The 14,767-nt window shown below is 39.9% G+C and overlaps 1 protein-coding gene across 2 annotated transcripts in view; it reads left to right on the top strand.

The window, feature by feature from the left end:
- The window catches only part of LOC131229726 (protein ANTI-SILENCING 1), a 55,179-nt gene that overhangs the window by 36,941 nt on the left and 3,471 nt on the right, over positions 1-14,767 (top strand). The window contains exons 7-9 of one of the 2 annotated variants that reach the window (XM_058225723.1): positions 5,320-5,412; positions 13,550-13,628; positions 13,833-13,923. In XM_058225723.1, coding sequence (XP_058081706.1) covers positions 5,320-5,412; positions 13,550-13,628; positions 13,833-13,923 — 263 coding nt within the window. The remainder of the gene's footprint in view (positions 1-5,319; positions 5,413-13,549; positions 13,629-13,832; positions 13,924-14,767) is intronic. The other variant, XM_058225724.1, reaches the window with a different exon arrangement.

The raw sequence follows: 14,767 nt of genomic DNA, 5'->3' as shown, positions 1-14,767 counted from the left end.
CTTTGAATTTGGAATCTGCGCAAGCAATGTACAATCCAAAATCTGTCTCTTGGCCACAAAAGCGCTTTGGTTGTCCGATATGATAGAAGGAAGAATCACTTGGAATTTGGAAGCAAGGATCTTATATGGACCCCCTAAATCCTAATAGGCTTATCGGCCTAAAGTCTTTTAAATTTTCCACTCCTTCAATTTTGGAATAATAGCAATAGATGTAGCCCCCAACTCTCTCGAGAACCGCCTCCTCTCAAAGAACTCTAGAACAAAGCTAACAACATCATTCTTCACTTTGTTCTAGAATGCATGATAAAAGACCATCAGAAAACCGTCCGCCTCGAGGCCTTAACCCATGCCAAGTGAGTCCATAACCTCTTTTACTTCCTCTTCTAACACTAGTCTTTTAAGAGCAATAGCTTGGGAATCCGACAATCTTTTGAAGTCCAGGTTGTCTAACAAAGGCCGCTTCCAACCTTCACTAGTAAGTAGGTGTTTATAGAATTGGACAATGTAGCTACAAATATGCTTTGTCTTCCACTTAGTTGCCATTTACCATAATACCACCTATCATGTTATTTCTCGCTCTCGCACTAGCAATATTATGGAAGGATTTTGTATTCTTCGTCTCCTTCTTTGAGCCAAATCATGTGGGATCTTCGCCTCCATTGCATCTCTTCTTTAACTCTCTTCACAAAAGATAAGCTCAATTTTGATCTTTCACTTTCACTTCATCATATAATATACCTCTTTCTCTTTAATATCCAATTCCTAGATTCTTGAAAGAATCAAATTTGTCTCTGCCTCCTTACCCCTAGGACCTCCCTTTCCCGTGTATTAAACTTTTCAACAATTTCAGCTTTTGACACAACTTAAAGCCTGCAGTACCATTCACCTCAATAGAAGCCCACCAATCCTAAATTGTCTTGCAAAACCCCTGAACTTCTAACCAAGATAGCTCAAACCAAATGGGTCTTGGACCCCAATTCTCTTCCTCAACATCCAGCAAGATCGGTCCATGATCTGAATTTGGTCTTGGCACACCAACCTATTTGGAAATATGAAACTTTGTAAAACCAATCCATTGATACGAGAAATCTGTTGAGATGAGACAACTAGACTATCCTGACTATTCGACCATGTGTGTAGAGCTCCCTCCATCGGGAGGTCCACTATTTCGTTGTGTTATACCTAATCCGAGAAACCCCTCGTACTGGAAGTGATCTTACTATGATTTAGTCTCTCAAAAAGGGAATCTAGTGACTTTGAATTCACCTCCCACGCACCAAGGACACAATCATCTTGCCCGAACAGATTGAAGCTCATCCCCACATAGGTTCCTTACGCTGCCTGGCATGGTCCATAAACTGACGTGAAGACCTAGAGTAAACCCGACACTATGTCCTTGAGAAGAAATAGGGAGAGAGAATGAGCCTGTCCAGGAGTCCACCTTACTCATAGATAGAAAACCCGACACTATGTCCTTGAGAAGAAATAGAGACATAGAATGAGCTTGTCCAGAAGTCCACTTGACTGAAGAGGAGTGACATTCAACAACAACTTGCCATTTGGTAATTCCTTCATCAAAACTCCTTTTGGATCTCCGACCGAGCACCAAGCAAGAGGAAGGAACTCTGAGCTTAGAGCTCCCAGCTTTAGAATAGCTTTGCTTTCACCTTCCATAGGGGCTAGTCTATCCTTGACTATCTCCTTCGAGCAAGCACCCAAGTTGCCACCCTCTCCCTCGCCTTGAGATGGAGACACAACAATTGAATTCACTCGATCTTCCCCTTCAGAAAAAGTCCCACAGGGCTCCCAAGGGGAAAGCAAGTAATGAGATATATAAAAGGGCTGAGGGCCGCATGTGCCAGAGAAGAAAGAGACGTCCAGGAGAAGGGGGCATCATCGCACGAGTGAAAACCGGCATGAGTGCGAGATTATAATCACCATGGACAAGTGATCTTATCTGTTTATGAAATACGTGTCACGTCCTCATCCATGACAAAACCCTCAAGATCCATCTCGGTGTTAGCTTCATGCCCAACCCATCTCCTCTCAACTGCTTCGGAAGCCAACCAAGCTCCAAGTCGACCATTTCTCCCTACCTGAGTCAGCGAAGTATCCTACGTTGCTGCTTTGAAGTCCATCTCATTCTCAAAGACAATGATCTCCTTGTCATGTGTCGAGTCTTCAACATCGTTGATGTCATCACAATAGGAGGAGAGCTTCTCCCCAACTAGTGGCAGGAGGAGCGGCCATCCTTAGCTCACTCCTGCCCACCACCCTTCTCATCCTCATCCAATCCTTCCCACATGATAGGAGAAATAAATGTCTCCCCGCCAATGTCGCTTCGGGTCCCACCATGTACTCCAATCTTGAATGGCGTGGCATAACGAGAGAATCGGCCTCTTTGATTACTGTCTCCTCGACCTATCGTCTATGTGTTGATCCGCAAGCCGTCTTTATACCAGCACCGAGCTGCCCACCAATGGGTGTCTTCCACGCCTCCTCTCGTCCATATAGTTCTCCGCAAGTGCATGGAGAAGATACTCCATCCCCCGGGCCACCGCTACTCCGCCACCTCCCTTTTTCCTCCTTACTCTTCCAAATCCCACCCTATTGGGAAGAGGGTTCCCTTGCACCACCTTGGGGGTGATTGGAATCAAACCTACCGACAACTGAATATGGTTTGGGAACCCCACCGCCTTCTTGCTCTTGATGAGAATGCTTGCTACACTAATCTCCGCACCTGTTTTTGTCTCCTGGTCAATGGCGACCACCTCGCCCAAGCACGAACCCACTACACGGAAAACCTCCGAGAACTAGATCTCAAGAAGGATTCCCTGCATCAAAGACCAGGACGACTTCCATCTCAAAAATTGACACTTCTGCCCACACCCACCTTCTACAATGCACCGCCGGTCCTCCCGAACTGGTCAAATAGTCTACTTCCTTCACCGTAATCCACACTTCATTTTCCTAAAATCAGTTTTAAAGAGAAATCTCGTTCTTTTGGGCCACTTCCACATTGTATGAAGCTTCAAAATAAATTGTCAGTGCTGAGAAAAAGTTAGTCAATCTGCCTTAAATAGCTGACCACGAAGTTGATCAAAAAAGGCCATTAAAAAATATTGAAGCACACAATAAAATATGATGTCTTGAAAAATCACATCCATCGATCACAATTCTTGCAAATGGGATGGTGAAACAGAAAGAAGTGTTAGTGAAAGTAGTCTTTGACATTAAAAAAAAGGTAGGTCTTTTTCAATTGAAATGTTATAAAGGGAAAACATATTGAAATGTTGCATGAATTTAAGAAGCCATAGCATACAGAGTCCAATTTTAATAACATAGTAGTGAGAATGAGGAATTAGTTAAGATTGCCGACCAAGAAGTTTCCCAAAACAACCACTTTCAATATCTTGGGTTGATAATTTATGAGAGTGGAAAGATTGAGAAGAATGTTGCCATAGAATTCAAGCGGGGTGGAAGAAATGGAGATGTGCCTTTGGAATTTAATGTGTCTGTCGTGTACCACTCAAGTTGAAAGGGAAATTTTACAGGATAGCTATAAGACCAGCCATGCTTTATGGGATAGAACATTGGGCAGTTAAGGAACAACATCTCCATAGGATGAGCATAGCTGAAATGAGAATCCTAAGATGGACGAGTGGCTAGACGAGGAAGGATATAATTAGAAATGAGTACATTCCAGGGAACTTGGGTGTAACACCAATTTAATGTGTCTGTTGTGTACCACTCAAGTTGAAAGGGAAATTTTACAGGATAGCTATAAGACCAGCCATGCTTTATGGGATAGAACGTTGGGCAGTTAAGGAACAACATCTCCATAGGATGAGCGTAGCTGAAATGAGAATGCTAAGATGGACAAGTGGCTAGACGAGGAAGGATATAATTAGAAATGAGTACATTCCAGGGAACTTGGGAGTATCACCAATCGGTAATAAAATGAGGGAAAGTAGGCTTATGTGGTTTGGTCATGTGCAATGGAGACCAAGAACTTCACTGGTTAGGAGTGATCAAGTGCAAATTGAAGGCTCTAAAAGGGCAAGGAGAAGTCATGAAAGGATGTGGGTGGAGGTAGTAAGTAAATACTTGATGACCTCTGGTCTAACTGAAGTTATGGCCCTTGATAAGTTGAATGGCGGAAAAGGATTAGTGTAGGCGACCCCAATTAGTAGGGATAAGGTTTTGATGATGATGGGATAGGAAGAATATAGTCATTGCCAAATCCATAAGAACTGAAGCACTGAAGTGAAATCCACAAAAAAAAAAAAAAAAAGGTGCGAAAACCATTAAAGAAATGAACTCCCAATTTTCAGTGAAGTAATACATCACTGCTCGTCAAAAGAAACAACTTTTTTTTTTAATTTTAAGTTTTGAAAGGAAGAAATGGGAGAATATCTGGAAAAAAAAAGGTATTGCACTCAGAGACAATTAAAGAAAAGTTGTGGCTGCTATGCTGGATTGGCATATGAGACCGGATTCTATGCAGCCTCAAGACGTGTTGTTCTCCCAGAACTGGAGATGTGTCTCATGTCAAGGAGATTCATAGCCCTCTTGCATGACGTGTTTGTGATCCCCAGTTTATGATTCTTCTTGTTCACTCTATTTTCAGTCCCTTGTTTTTCGTGTGCTTTGTAGTTGTTGAGAAGCGATGCGGTGCACCAGTTTAACATGCTTGTGGGCCTCAGTTTATGATTCTCCTTAACCATTCTCTGTTTTTGATCCCTTGATTTTGTGTGCTTTGTAGTTGTTGAGAAGTGATGCAGTGCCCCTGGAGGCACGAAATCTGTTCTGTTAGTTGTTTTGTTTCTTTTGCGAGGTGGTCTTTTGAGTGTTGCGAGGGATTTGTGTTTGGCTCCTAGCGGGGTTGAAACCCATACTAGATACAATTTTGTTTGCTAAAAATCTTTCATCTTGTGTTTGGATCCCCACTTGCCGACAATTAACACAATGTCTTAAAAGTGTTGTGCATGTGATAATTAAAGGCGTCAATATACGCAGGCATTTTCTTTGTTTTTTTTTTTTTCTTTTTTTTCGGGTGATGAATGTCACTAGTCACTACAATCAAATTGAGTAATATAATATATACTTAGTGGTACTTTTGATGGAGATGCTCAATGCTGGTTAATGAATATAGTTATTGCTATATTTTTGATCCCTCCCAAACATGATATGAATTTTAGGGGCCATCTTTGTCATTTGCTTGGTCATGCAGCAAGTTATCACATGCTTTTATCATTCAAAAAAAAAAAAGAAAAAGAAAGGGTTATCACATGGCTTTTTATTTATTTATTCTTTCAGCCTTGGGAGGAGAGAATGGAGGATGCCCATAAGCAAGGGACACTTCTCCTGCTAGAAAATTTGGATCCATCATACACTTCTGCTGAAATCGAGGTATCTATCATAAATCATAATAACTTCATAAAATATCTTTAGCTTTTGGTTTTTGAAGAAGTTGATGTGATATCTTTGCTATGTGCTTCAAGCTGGTATTTTTTTTCTAGTGTTTTAGAGACTTCCAAAATTTATGATGTAATTAGTGATTTGTTTTGGGCTAATTAGTTATTGAAAGCAAAAATTGCCTTAAGATGATAATTAAATGTTTTAAACAAGGTCCCTGTCTAAAAATTAAGGTAATTGAAAACGGTTACACACCAGCTGTAATGGGCGTGTTTCGGCCTATACAGGGCTGATAAACTTTTTCCTCAAAAACAAAATGACTGTTACATGGTCATTACGGCCCGCATCTAACAGCCATAAAGCTAGCCCTTATGGCCACTGTTAACCTTATTGGATACCTTGCTAAAAATTACAGTCATGACCTCTGAATCTTTACCAGGATGAGTTTAAATATGTCAAAATCCACATCTTTCTAACAGTGGATAGAAGGATTCTGATTAACCCAATCACAGGAGTTCTGAAAGTACTTTTAGTCTTTCTGCCATTTTAATGTCCACATAGTTTCTTAATCATATGTTTATACTTATTACTACGTCTGGCATCAACTGAATTTTTATCTAATCTCTGTACTGTCATTTAAAAAAAAAAATGGATGTAGGGGAAACTGTGAGTTGATTTTGTTTTTAGTTGTTAATGAAATTATTGAGAAAAGTAGAAGCAGAAAAAAGACCATCTAGAGCCAGTAAAAGTTTATGTTGTTATATAAACCCTGAGAAATGAAAAGTTGAAACAGAACACGGAAAAATCTCTCGACTCTAGGGGAATCAAATGCCCAACAGTTGGGTTGTCTCTAAGAACGTCCTGCTTGCAAAGAGTGTCAGCCTCTGCCTTTGCTTTCTGATGCACATGCTGTGCATAGAATTCGAAATCTGAGCGAAGATCATAAATGTTCTCCATGATACTTGCCAATTCCCATGGGTGATCCTTTTTAATCACCCATCAAATAATAGTTACCGGAGGAAAGTTTGATGATCAAATGCTGGAAGGAAAGAGTTTGAAAATGTGGATTCTGAGGAGGAACAATGTCTTCAGCTTTATCAGAATCACATCTCTCGTTAGCGCAGTGCACCTTCACAATTCATCCTATACAGTTTCTGATTAGTTTTCTCCGACTATATCCCCACCGGTTCTCCAACAAGCTCCCGTCGGATTTCAGTTTATTTGAACCTTCCAGTGGATGGCTCCTATTGGCCGTCCAAGGGACACTGTAGGCTACTTTTTTGCATTTTTTATACCATCCAATCAATTCAGCTGTGGTTAGTGGCCTATCCTAGACTTCTATTCTAATGGACTGCTTGGATCAGCGTGCACATTCACTGATGTATATGAAGGTTCATCTACTTCACCAATGTGGTGAATCTTAACAGAACAACATGTCTTGGTCAAATATGTTTTATCTCTATTTGAAAGACATTTAACCTTGCTTTCTAGTGACCCACCAGCGGATTCCAATCATGAGAATTCCTATTTTGAATGTCATGATTAGTGAACCATGATTTGTGAAGCTGGCCCCAAGCCTCTGGGACAAGGCTTTTTTTCTTTTTCTTCTTTTTTTTTTTAAATTTTATTATATATATAGCAAAACAACAACAATTTGATAAAAACTTGCAAGAAGTGAGCAAAGAATAGAAAGAAAAACATACTGAAACATAATTGCAGTTGAAACACTGAATGGAGATGGACAGTGTTCATCAACTTTACATATGGAACCCATCCCAAAATGCAATGAGTGATCTTACAAATACAATCCTCAACCGAAACATCCATATTATGAAAACAACGATCATTTCTGGGCCCCCCTAATTACCCAAAAAATAGCCATGATTAATAAGCGCCACGATGCTTTTGTTGATTTCCCAAGCACACGCCCCCCCCCCCCCCAATGCCAGGCCCATAAAAGATCAAGGACAGGTCTGGGCATCAGGGTTCGGCTCCATGGTTTAGCGGTAAATAGGCTCAGTTCAACACTAGGATTGTGGGATCAAGTGTCCATGTGGTGTGAGTTTGTGGTGTGGGTGTGTGTAAAAAAAAAAAGTTCTAGGCATCACCCATTCGGTACAAATTACAGCAAAGAATGCTTCTAGATTCATCTTGCATAATTACAATGGATGGATAAATGACAACGCATCCTCCTTACACCAAAGAAATGTTTAGGAGAAGTGCCCTCCTTTGCAAATTGTCCACTGATGAGAAGGAAAATGAGTGTGGGAAACACGTGATGGGTCTTGCAACAAAGAGCAGGAGCAAACTGGAAACTGTCTTGAGCTATATGAGCAAACCATACCATTGTATCACTCTCATTAAGGGCAGGAACAGTGGATTCAAGTCGAGTCATTAATGTTGCATACTCTTCAATCTCGTCATCCTTTAAATTCCTTTGACAAGGAGGCGCCTGAACCACTCAATCATCACTAAAAAAATAACAACGATCTACTGTTATCCATTTATCCACCTCAACTCTGGCCAATCTAGGGAGTTTATCAATGAGAGATCTGCTACCACATCAAACATCGTCCCAAAACCGAATTCCGTTCCTGGATCCAAAAGAAAAATAAATTCCTTTATGAAACATGTGATCAATCGAGGCAATGGCTTTCCAAATATTAGAAGTGCAATGTAAGGTAGAACACTTTAACTCCCCATTCTCCCATTTGAATTCCATATTTATTTTCAATTATTCCCCGCTATAATGTTCCCTCTTCAGATCCTAGTCTCCATAACCATTTGCCAATGAGTGCTATATTCATAAGACCCAAGTCCCTAATGCCTGCCCCCCTTGTCCACTTGTTTGGATACCTTTTTCCAATTGAGAAGAAATTTTCTTTTATTTTCCCTCCCACTCCAAATAAAGTCTCTTCTCAATTTCTCCAATCTACTTAAAATAGATTTCGGACATTTAAACGACATAAAGTAGCATATTAGAAAAAAGTAGCTTTAATAACGGTGAGTTGACCTCCTAAAGATAAATGACGGCTTTTCCAAATAGATTACATCCTTTCCACTTTCTCAATTACTTTGTCCCATTAAATTTTTGGAGGTTTCCCTATATAAAGAGGCATCTAGAGGTATGTCGACCGAAAAGAACCTTTTTTTGCACCCAAATAACAAAGCAAATTTATGCTATTCCACTTCCTCCATTATGATACCCAACATTTCACTTTTTTATTTATTTATGTTGATGCCAAGTCCTGAAACCACTTCAAAGGCAGACTAAGGTTATCTACAATCTTTTCATTGGCATTGCAAAAAATAGGTGTGTCATCATCATATCGAAGGTGACTAATGCTAAACCCAATGTTGCTACCTGGAAACCACTGATCAAACCTGCCACCTCTCCTTGTTGCGTCATCTCATTGAAGGCTTCCCCAACTACAATAAAAAGATACGGAGATGAAGGATCTCCTTGCCTGACTCCCTTGTAAGATTTGAAAAATCTCTTAGGTGAACCATTTATCAAGACCGAGAAATACGCAAATTGAACACAAGATCGCATCCAACACGTCCATTTTTGTCTGCATCCAAGTCTAGCAAGCATGTAGTCAAGAAATACCCAATGTATATGATCATACGCCTTTTGTAAGTCTAACTTGCAAACCAACCCACCCCTCCCATCTTGATGTCTTGAGTGAATGCATTCATTTGCTATGAGGACACCGTCAAGAATGTCTTCCCATCACAAAAGCTCCTTTATATTCAAATATCACCTTTGATAATACCCCACGAAATCTTATAGCGAGCACCGTAGCTAAAATTTTGTACAATCCTCCCATAAAACTGATGGGTTGAAAATCTTTCATTTCTTCTGCACCTTTAAGTTTTGGGATAAGGGCAATAAAAGAGGCTCCCAAATGTTTAGAAATGATACCTTGTTCATAGAACTCATGAAAAAAGTCCATAACATATCCTTTCATCGTTTGCCAAAACTTACAAAAAGAAGAAGAAGAAGAAGAAGAAAAATCCTCAGGACCTGGAGCCTTCTCGCCACCCATAGAACCTATGGTCACTGACACTTCTTCAAAGAAAGGATTTTCAAGACTTGCCGCCTCTTCCGGAGAGAAGAAATCCAGATTGTCCAACCACGGTCGATTCCACTGCTCTGTTGATAATAGTTTTTTTATAGAATGGAAGTATTGATGAGCAAACCTCTTCTTTTGGTGTAATTCTTTGACATTCAACTCATATGCTACTAATTTTGTTAACCCAAGCCCTTACCCTAGCCATATGGTGAAAAAATTATGTCCTTGTCACCTTCTTTCAGCCGACAGCCATAATGCTCGAGATCGTTGCTGCAACTTGATTTCTTCTTTTAACAATTCAGAATATTGAGGTTTAAAACATCTCTCTTTGCACCCCCTTCTATTGTCAACTGACCAGATTCGTCAAGTGTATCAATAGCATTAATTTCATGCAAAACAAATTCAAACACTGACTCACGAGCCCCAAGAGTTTCTTTCTTCTAGATATTTATCTTTTTTGTCAACATTTTGAGTTTTTGGCTTAATCGAAAACCGTCGTGACCCTTCAACCTTGAAAGAAGTCCACCAATCCACAACTAGTTGCCGAAAACCTTCGATCTATAATGAAGATGCCTCAAATTGAAAAGGTCTAGGTCCCCAATTCTTTCATGCTACTTCCAGTAATGATCAGAAACAAATCTCGGTAACTTTTCCTGACTAGCAAGAGGGAATTTATCAATCCAATCTGCAAAGACCAGAAATCTATCTAACTGACATTACCGGGTTTTGTCGACCATTTGACCAAGTGAACTTGGCTCCCCCCAATGGCATATCCACCAATGTCGTCAAATTGCATATGCCATCGTATGCAATTGGCACATGCTGTTCGTATATGGCATCACGTACTAGAATATGCGATTGTATATTGCTCTAGCTTTTTATTTTTGTTTGAAAAATTAAAAAATATGCAAAAAATGGAAAAATCTAAAAAAAATTGAAAAAAATGTAAAAAAACTAGAAAAAACTATGCCTAATTACTACAACTGATTGGATTGGGTTCCTTTGCCTATTTCATTGTAGTTTAGTGTTTGAGACTATTATACCATCTATAACATAAGTTATATATTTTGTTAAAATACAATTTACAATCTACCAAAGAAAAAGCACAACTTGCAAAGTATGTGATTGCATACTTATTGCACGAAAAGTATGCCATCGCATGCTATCTTGGATCGCATATGCAATCCTTCTAAAAAAATGGCATATGCGATCGCACATGACAACACTGCCACTAGACAACGTGAACCCATCCAATCTGCAAAGTTTTGCATACTGCGAGTAATCCTTCCCCCTCTTAACTTCTTATGCAAAAATCTGTCAACGTTAAAATCACCTCCATCCATCCACAGCTCATGCCATTTCTTACAAACTTCAGAAAGCTACCTTCCATAGAAATTCATGCAGAGCAGGAGTGCATGGACCATTTACGAAAAAATTCCCAACGAAATCCTAAAGAAGTATCACGTAAAAGAACCGAAATCGAAAATTTTCCAACCTTCTCATCCTCCTTTCTCCATTTCATAGAATTCCAAGCCACAACAATACCACTGGAAGAACCAATAGCATCGAGAGACGCCCATTCTTAATTTGAAGCCGCTCATAAAAAATCTATTATACTTCTGTCGATTGACTACAACTTTGTTTTTTAAATCGTAAGGATCTCAACCTTGTTCTTTCTACATAGCTTATATATCTAAGCTCTTTTAGCCAGGCATCCCAGACCTCCAATATTCCAAGATAAAGCAATCTTTGATCAACCATCTTACCTCGTCAAGCCCTCTTGTGACCACCTACCTTATTCGGCGTATCATACTGAATAGAACCTTCCCAACTTGAAGTTCTTGCCATCCTCTGGGGGTCTTCCTGTTCTTTACTATGTGGTCCTCTTGCTGATTGAATGAGCCTTTATGTTTGACAAATTGTAGAAGCGCATACGCATCTTCGTCACTTGCCCCAAATGAAAGCCCTATAAGTCCTCCGACTGTCTCCATCACCTCCTTTGACCATCTCTGTTGATCTGCCATTAAAGTGCATTCACCCATGTAAGTGAATTGTTCTTCCTGATGCTCCGTATCTTGAAGTCGACATGCTAGAAAAGCTTGGTTATGTCATTGGAGAGTACTAAAGAGGAGTGATTGAGGTCGCCTTATCCAACAAATTCTTTTCGAGTTCATCTTGATCCGTATTTCGATATTCCAACAACACTCCCTCTTCAATCAATGAAGGCCTTGATTAACTTCAATCACATACTTTGGACTTTCCTCCCGAGTTCTTGCTGACATCGCGCGCCTTCAATGAATTAATTCGGTTATATGCTCCCACAAGGAAATATTGGTTTGAGGGCACAATGTTGCTGGATATATAACTAAGATATAGCTTCCACGTGAAGAACTTAAGCACACGAGCAGAGAAAACCATATCTCTCACACATGTGGAGGATGCAAGCGTGTGAAGAAACTGATCACTTTCTATTCTAGATGTCTCTCTGATTTTAAATCCCATTGAATTAATATAATTAAATAGACATGTGTCAACACCTGAAAGAAACGCTTTGTACAAATTCAAAATTAAAATGGAATTTAATTCCTCAGGTCTTAAAAAAGCATCATTTATAATATTAAATGCTAGGATGTTATGCTTTCACATGTCCTGAAGCTTATTCAAAACCTTTGATACCTTCCTACTACAAGTTTCTCTTCGGTTGGAGCTTTGGCATCTGACCCTTACTCAAAAATTTGGTTCGGAGCTAAGGATGGAACGAAAGTGCTCCCACTACATCATATAGATTGTGTCCCCATCTCAGCCGATCGAGACTCACCAACCACAAATCTACCGCCAACATGAAGACACATTCTTTGTAGAGTTCGGTACTTTGCCGAAGAACGGAAGTTGTGCCCCTGCTTCTCTCCGTCCATGGCGATCCACTTCTGTCTTCCTTCTCCATATTTCTCCCCAATCGGAAGGGTCTCCCCACTAGGAAAAGTGATGCAGGGATGGACGTGATGAGGTCAATCACTGTCTTCCTCAAGGGGATAACTACTCCGAATCCACGGAGCTTCTCTAGACTCCTCACAGAGATTCCTTGAATCCACGAGGGAAAATGGAAAATAGAAATAAATTCTAATAAATTCGAAAATAGATTGATTGATGATAAAAACGAATTTACAATCCTTTAAATAGTGATACCAAACCTAGGAAAATGTTTCAGAATCAAACTCCCTAAAAAACATGACTTACTATAAATAGTAAACTTACTATTTATAGACAGTCATGATTTCTACTAGACTTCATGCTTTTCGGCCCAAAATAGTAAGTGTCCAATTTGGCCTAACCATGTTATTCTCCTAAATTTTCTAAGCCCTTTTCATGTTGGGCATGACTCCTAAAGCTCAAAGGATCAAGAGTTATGATCTAACTAAAACTTACTATAATAGTAAAAATGAAATTAAAATGGACTTTCAACCGTCGATCTGATGGAATCTCGCAAATTCGACGTGGGCAACCAGGCGTAGCAGGGTTGGGTGGCTAAAGTAGCTTCTCCTACCCCAAAATCGTATATGGTACGTCGAATAACTCATTCCGGTTTGCGAGATATGCCTATTTTAGGGTTCTGACGGTCCTGATCACTTCTGCCTCCGATCGGGTCTTCTTTGGTCCATCTTGGACATGAAAGTGTCCGCGACCAGCTCTACATCAACAAGGCTGTGATGATGATGACATTTGAATGGCATTTCGTGGACTTTCAAATTACTCTATATCAAGTGACTGTGGGTTTTACCTTTTTTGCTTTTTTTATTATTTTTTTAAAATTATTGTAATTAAAACCATCCATATTTACGTTACTTTTTTGCTTTGGTTGTCTTATGTTTATATCCATTGAATGATGGATGGTACATCACATGGTTTGTATTTGATCAAAAGTTTTTGTTTCATCTTTGTAATCATCAAGCTTCATGTTTCGATGTTGAAGTCGCATAGAGTAATGGATCCTACATCATGTTGTTGGCTTTGCTCCAGCTTATTTCATTTTATTATCTTTATGTTTCATATTTCAGGATATAATTTGGCATGGATTTAGAGAAAATTGCACTGCAAAAGTGATACAACGGACTATGACTTCTAGCCCATATTCTGGTAAGACCATCTGGCAAAAGACTGGCTACTTTTAATCATTCTGCCCGGTAAAATTGTGCTTGTTTGTTTTTGTTCCTTGGGATAGTCAATGACACACCATTTTGTTGTCCGATTTTACTTGTGTATGCAAAATGTTCAATTAAAGAACTGCATTCTGAATGCCTGATGCAAGTTTATGTTTTTTTGTCTTGGTTGATGTTCTAGGTCGAGCTTTTGTTATTTTTAAAACAAAAGAAGCGGCAGAAATGGCAGTCAGAAGGTTAGATCAAGGATGCCTAATGCTACCAAATGGAAGGTATACATGCTTCATAAATATTGTATGTTTCATATCATTCTAGTGAGAAGTTTCTTGAGGGTGTCCACATTTTTCATGAACATTTTATGCTCTCATTACTGTAATTTTTTTTTTTTTTTTTTAAGGCTGAACCATTATACTCTCATCTGTGATCTAGAAATCTATCTGGCACATACTTTTAGACATTTTTTTCAGTGTTGAAATACTGGCATATTCTTATATAGACTTGAGTTTTTGGTGTTAACAAACCTGATTCTGCATCAGACGTCAATGCTCATAGACACATCAGACAGTTGAATGTTAGCTACATCAACACTGAAAACTTTTTTTAAAAATACATTTCGATACACATTGACGAGGTGAAAATATAGGTTATTTTGGTTAGCTTGAAGCTTGTGGCGATTCCCTTTCACAAGTTCCATTTCAGTGAAGGTAATGCAGGGGTATTTTCACTTTGGGCTCGAGTGGGGTTGCCTGTGGGATGCAGGGGCACACTCAGGGTGGGCGGCCTGTGGGAGGCGGGTGGCTCATGTGAAGCGGAACCAATGTGAAGTGCGGCCCACAAGGGAGGTTCGGCCGAGGTCCTTACTCATGTGATGTGGGGCTTGGGCTAATGAGATAAAGGGTTTGATTTGCCATGCTCTATCAGTTCGAGCTTTTAGAGCAAGTGGCTAGTTGTCCTGCATCAAAGTGGTATCAGAGTGGGAGGTCTCGTGTTCGAGACTCCTCACCGGATGTGATTAATGTAGGCGCATTTTCACACCAGGCTCGAGTGGGGTTGCCTGTGGGATGCAGGGGCACACTTGGGGTGCACGGCCCGCGTGAGGCGGTTGGCTCTGTGTGA

Source organism: Magnolia sinica, chromosome 16 (genome assembly GCF_029962835.1).
Source record: "Magnolia sinica isolate HGM2019 chromosome 16, MsV1, whole genome shotgun sequence".
Taxonomy (NCBI): Eukaryota; Viridiplantae; Streptophyta; class Magnoliopsida; order Magnoliales; family Magnoliaceae; genus Magnolia; species Magnolia sinica.
The sequence above is the reverse complement of the archived record's forward strand: the minus strand, read 5'-3'. Positions and strand labels throughout refer to the sequence as shown.